A 5196-nucleotide genomic window follows, 5' to 3' on the forward strand; every position below is an offset into this window, starting at 1 on the left:
TCAAGGACCCGGCCGGCGACCCGGCCAAGCCGCTGCTGTCCTTCGCGGGGTCCTGCCCGCCCTCGCCGCCCTCGGTCATCTCCAGCATCGCCGCCCTGGAGCACCAGATGAAGATGATGGACTCGGTGATGAGCTGCCCGCAGCTGGCCGGCCCCAAGTCGGCGGAGAACGGGTCGGGGGAGAGCGACCGCTTGAGCAACGACTCCTCGTCGGCCGTCGGGGACCTGGAGAGCCGGAGCCCGGGCAGCCCCGCCACGTCCTCCTCCTCCTCCTCCTCCTCCTCCTCCTCCACCCGGGCCCCGTCGCCGGCTCACAGCCACGGGGATAGCTTCCGGTCCAAGTCCCCGGGGCCTAGCCACCAGGACGAGCCGCGGGCGGTCTCCCTGAAGACCGAGAGGCCCGACAGCCCCACCCCAGCCCCAGAAAACGGGGGGGCCCTGGACCTCACCGCCGCCGCCGTCGCCGTGCCCCTCGGTAGGGCGGTCATCAAGGAGGAGGACCCCTTTAGCCTGCTGTTCCTGAGCAGAGATCGGGGTAAGTGTCAAAGCACGGTGTGTGGTGTCTGTGGCAAGCCATTTGCTTGTAAAAGCGCTCTGGACATCCACTATCGCAGCCATACCAAAGAGCGTCCCTTTGTCTGTACAGTCTGCAGGCGGGGGTGTTCCACTATGGGTAATTTAAAGCAGCACGTGCTAACGCACAGGTTGAGAGAGCTGCCTTCTCAGTTGTTTGAACCCAACTTTGCTCTAGGTCCCGGCCAGGGCACTCCTAGCCTGACCGCCAGCGGCGCGCCTCCCTTGATCAAAAAGGAAGTGAACGGCCACAGCAAGCCGGCCTCGCTGGGGGACGGCTCCCTGCTGCCCGCCGGGATCCAGGGTCCCGCCGGGCCCCAGACGGTGATGAGCCCAGGCATCTCGCCCATGCTGGCGCCCCCGCCCCGCCGGACGCCTAAGCAGCACAACTGCCAGTCCTGCGGCAAGACCTTCTCCTCCGCCAGTGCCCTCCAGATCCACGAGCGCACCCACACCGGCGAAAAGCCATTCGGTTGCACCATCTGTGGTAGAGCTTTCACCACAAAGGGGAACCTCAAGGTAAGGGCGGGGGAGCGACCTACCGTCTCGGAACCGGGCCGCGGGATGGGAAGGTCCGGGGGAAACGGAGGGCCGGCCTGGGCCCTGGACAGGAGAGGTGCTTGTGGAGCTGAGCTCCTAGGAGGTGTGGTACCACCACCTGTCACGGGTCCCCCCCTCCCTGCCCCCGCCGGGTGGCCGCACAGAAACACTTTGGCCTTCCGGTCGCAGCCGGCTCCTGGGCTGGATGCTGGAAGGTGCAAGGTGCCTGCCCAATTGGTGGCATGCTTGGGACCGCAGCCTGCCTTCCCCAGGCGGGCCTGGTACCCAGGATTTGCCCCATTCCCCTCAGGGTGCTGCAAGTGAATGATCTCAGCCCCTAAATAAGGCTCCGGTCACTCCCCAAATCAATATCAAGCAGTTAATCGGTGGTATGGTAGGAGCAGGAGGAGGAATCGTAGTATTTATTGACCACCCACTGCGCTGTACTAAGCACTTGGGAAGCACAAAACAGAGGAGTGACACATTCCCTGCCCACAAAGAAATTGCACTCTTGAGTTCAGAGCACTGAACTGAACCCTTAGGAGACAGTCACGGGGGCTGGCAGAGGTTCCCTGCCCTCCAGGGGATTACAATCCAGTAAGAGAGGAAGACAGACACAGATTCTTTACAAACAGCAGGAGCAGGAGGGAGAGCAAGAAACAGTGTGAATTTGTCAGGATGCCCCGGTGCCTGAGGGATTCACAGTGGAGAAGACATTCTTTGGGAATCTGCCATTGTGGTTGCCCAGAGGATGGTACTAGGGAAGAGCAATGTTCAAAGGCTCTCCAGAGTGCAGGGGCCCTTCCTAGCCATGGATCAGTGTGCACAGGGGGGAGGACATTTTAGGGACACACAGTGAGGCTGCCCCAGTGGCTTCTCCAGAGCTGTCACATGCCATGGCCTAATGGAAAGAGCACAGGCCTGGATCAGGAGACTCAAATTCTGCTTCCTACCCCTTCACCCTTCTGTATCACCTTTGCGCTTGGATTTGTACCCTTTATTCACCCTACCCTCAGCCCCTCAGCACTTACGTACATGTCCGTGATTTATTTTAATGTCATCTTCTCCCCCTCTAGACTGTAAGATCCTTGTGGACAGGGAATGCGTCTACCAACTCTGTTGAATTATGCTCCCCAAGTGCTTAGTACGAGGCTCTGCACACAATAAGGGCTCAATAAATAACACTGATCAGTTGACTGATGGATTGATTAAAACTCCGGGTTCTGCCGCTTGCCTGCTGTACGACTTTGGCCAAGCCACTTACCCACTCTGGGACTCGGTTTCCTCATCTCTATAATGGAGATATGTTCCTTCTTCTACCTCCTTCTTAGACTGGGGGACTGGGGGCCTCCTACAGGGATTGTATCTAAGCTGACGATCTTGTATTCACCCCAGTGCTTAGCACAGTACACAGCACATGGAACGTGTGGGGTTCTACTCCGCTGTCTGCGGGCAGGCTGGGGAGATTCCCTGAGTAAGGACAGCTAGGTGGACCCTGGAGTCTCTCCTGTGGGCCATTTCACCCCTACCCCCTGTTGCTCCCATGGCCTGGGCAGCAGAAGAGCCTGAAAGTCCTGGGTGTTTGAGAAATCATCCCAGATGCCCCTTCTCTACAGAGGGTGGGAACTGGGGCAGAGCCAGGGAGGTGAGGGGGATCAAGTAACTAGGAGAAGAGAGACAGTGTCAAATGAAGGAGAGAGGAACAACTGGATGGAAGGAGAAGGGGCGACTTCAGGCCACCACCTTCTCTTGGTGGATGTGGACATGTTTCGGGCATCTGGGAACATTCAGTGGGTTTTCAATTGTATTCAGGCCTTGTCATTGCTTTTTTATTCCGGGTTCAGTGAAAAGGGACTATACGTATTTGACAAGAGGCTGCTCCCCAAATAGGTTCCAATTAATTCCCCGTGGCCTGTCCGAAACAAGAGGAAAAAAACCTACATGGCTCTCTATTCAATCAACAGTATTTAATGAGCGCCTACTGTGGTGCAGAGCACTGTACTGAGCACGTGGGAGAGTACAATAGAGTGGGTAGAGATGGTCCCTGCCCTCTAGGAGCTTACAGTGTATTGTGTGCACAGCACTGGACTGAGCTCTTGGGAGAGTCCAATAGAGTGAATAGCTATGATCCCTGCCCTCCCTGATCTTACGATCCACTGTGTGCAGACCACTGGCCTGAGAGCTTGGGAGAGTCCAGCAGAGTGTGTAGGCACTATCCCTGCCCTCCAGGAGCTTCCGGCATCGCAGGTGCTGTAGTAATGAGCCCGGGGCCAATGGCTACGTTCGTCCAGCGATCCCAAGCCTCTGCTGACTGGCTGCGGCCTCTCCTTTCCTGTGTCCCGTGCAGGTTCACATGGGCACGCACATGTGGAATAACGCCCCTGCCCGGCGAGGCCGCCGGCTGTCGGTGGAAAACCCCATGGCACTCTTAGGCGGGGACGCGCTCAAGTTTTCTGAAATGTTCCAGAAGGATCTGGCGGCCCGGGCGATGAACGTGGACCCGAACTTTTGGAACCAGTATGCGGCCGCCATCACCAACGGGCTGGCCATGAAGAACAACGAGATCTCCGTCATCCAGAATGGGGGCATCCCCCAGCTCCCGGTGAGCCTGGGCGGAAGCGCCATCCCCCCGCTGGGCAACATCTCCAGTGGCATGGGCAAGGCCCGCACCAGCAGCAGCCCCCCGGCGATCGGCCCGGACAAGGCCGGCCCCGAGGCGGGGGCCGGGCGGCCGTTCACCAGGTTCCTAGAGGACAATAAAGAGATCGGGATAAACTGACGGCGATGGATGGCGCGGGCGGGAGGTCAGCGTGGGCGATGGTCGGCCACTCCTCACCCGGGGCGGGGGAGCTCCGGCTCCCGTCCAGATTCCGAAGATTGACCGCTAGCCTTCCCATCTTGGGACCCAGGCTGCCGGGCCACCCGGCCCCCGGAGCAGAAATGCCCTGACGGCGATGCTGCTGAAAATTTGTCTTGCAAGAGGTGCATGGAACTCCTTTCAACAGTGAGTCTGACTGTTCTCGCGAACTCCGAAACCTTTTCCGCTTGCGTTCCCAGAGAGAGCGTTGGAAAATCGCGCTCGGAATTGGAAGGGGGCTGAGGCACATCCACTTTGATTTTTACAAAACTTGACGATCGAGCTGGGTTGGGGGAGGGAAGGAGGGTGAGGGGGTAGGGAGTGGGAGGGGCAGGGGCATCATGGAAGAATTCCAGTCAAACTTCTTTGCTGGTTTTGTTCAAATTAGTTAGACACCTGAACTCTGTTTTTAGAAATCTTAAATAAGTGATTTAGTCCCCCCCCATTCCCCGACGCTGTGTATTATTACAGTATCCTTGTCTGTAGTATTTATAATGTTAAGATTATGCGGGTAACAGACAATAAACTAGTCCCAACCTTAAATGAAGCTTTTGTACTGCAGATACATCTGGCTACGTGATTTCTTTTTTTTTTTTTTTAATTTTTTTTTTCCAAAAGCAAGACTTGTTTTCCTATAAATAAGTGGTTTATTTCAACGCAGGCAAAATTGTGAAGTTTTATCGGGAAAGATAGCATGCTTTTCATGTGCAAGTACCTGTCAGTAACAAACCTTTTTTATTTAAATGTTTGTAGCTGCTATATGTGCCCAGTTGTTCTATTAAATGAAAAGTGTAGTGTGAACTGTAGCTCAATGATCGGAAAACAAGTTACAGACAAACCTGAGCACCATAAATTATTCACAACATTATAAAGGGTTGTGAGTAAATATTTCATGTTATCCAAGCTGTACAATAAAAAGGTAATGTTTGTATAATGTGGTTGCAAACTCTTAATTTATACTATTGCACTTTTAGTATTTTGTATTAGGGAGGTTTGTCTATAATTTGAAAATGAACAAAGATGTAAACTATTTTATAAATAGTACTTTGGTTTAAGGAAAATGAAAAAAAAAAGAACCACCCCTGTTACAGTTTCTTGTTTTTGTCTTGAGGTCAAACAATATGAGACATCTATGCTACTTACACAGAAAAGCCACCCAAAATGTTCAGAGTCTCAGGATAATGGGGTCTGCCATTTCCTAAATTCCAATGATTTATTTAACTTTTC

The 5196-nt window shown here is 54.3% G+C and overlaps 1 protein-coding gene across 1 annotated transcript in view; it reads left to right on the plus strand.

Moving 5' to 3' along the window:
• The window catches only part of SALL3 (spalt like transcription factor 3), a 20826-nt gene extending 16575 nt beyond the window's left edge, over nucleotides 1-4251 (plus strand). The window contains exons 2-3 of the mRNA XM_038771236.1: nucleotides 1-1091; nucleotides 3460-4251. The exon at nucleotides 1-1091 is cut by the window's left edge and continues 2451 nt beyond it. Of these exons, the coding sequence (XP_038627164.1) occupies nucleotides 1-1091; nucleotides 3460-3891 (1523 nt within the window). The 3' untranslated portion in view covers nucleotides 3892-4251. The remainder of the gene's footprint in view (nucleotides 1092-3459) is intronic.
• The last annotated feature ends 945 nt before the right edge of the window (nucleotides 4252-5196 follow it).

The sequence above is a fragment of the Tachyglossus aculeatus genome, chromosome X2 (genome assembly GCF_015852505.1).
Source record: "Tachyglossus aculeatus isolate mTacAcu1 chromosome X2, mTacAcu1.pri, whole genome shotgun sequence".
Lineage (NCBI taxonomy): Eukaryota > Metazoa > Chordata > Mammalia > Monotremata > Tachyglossidae > Tachyglossus > Tachyglossus aculeatus.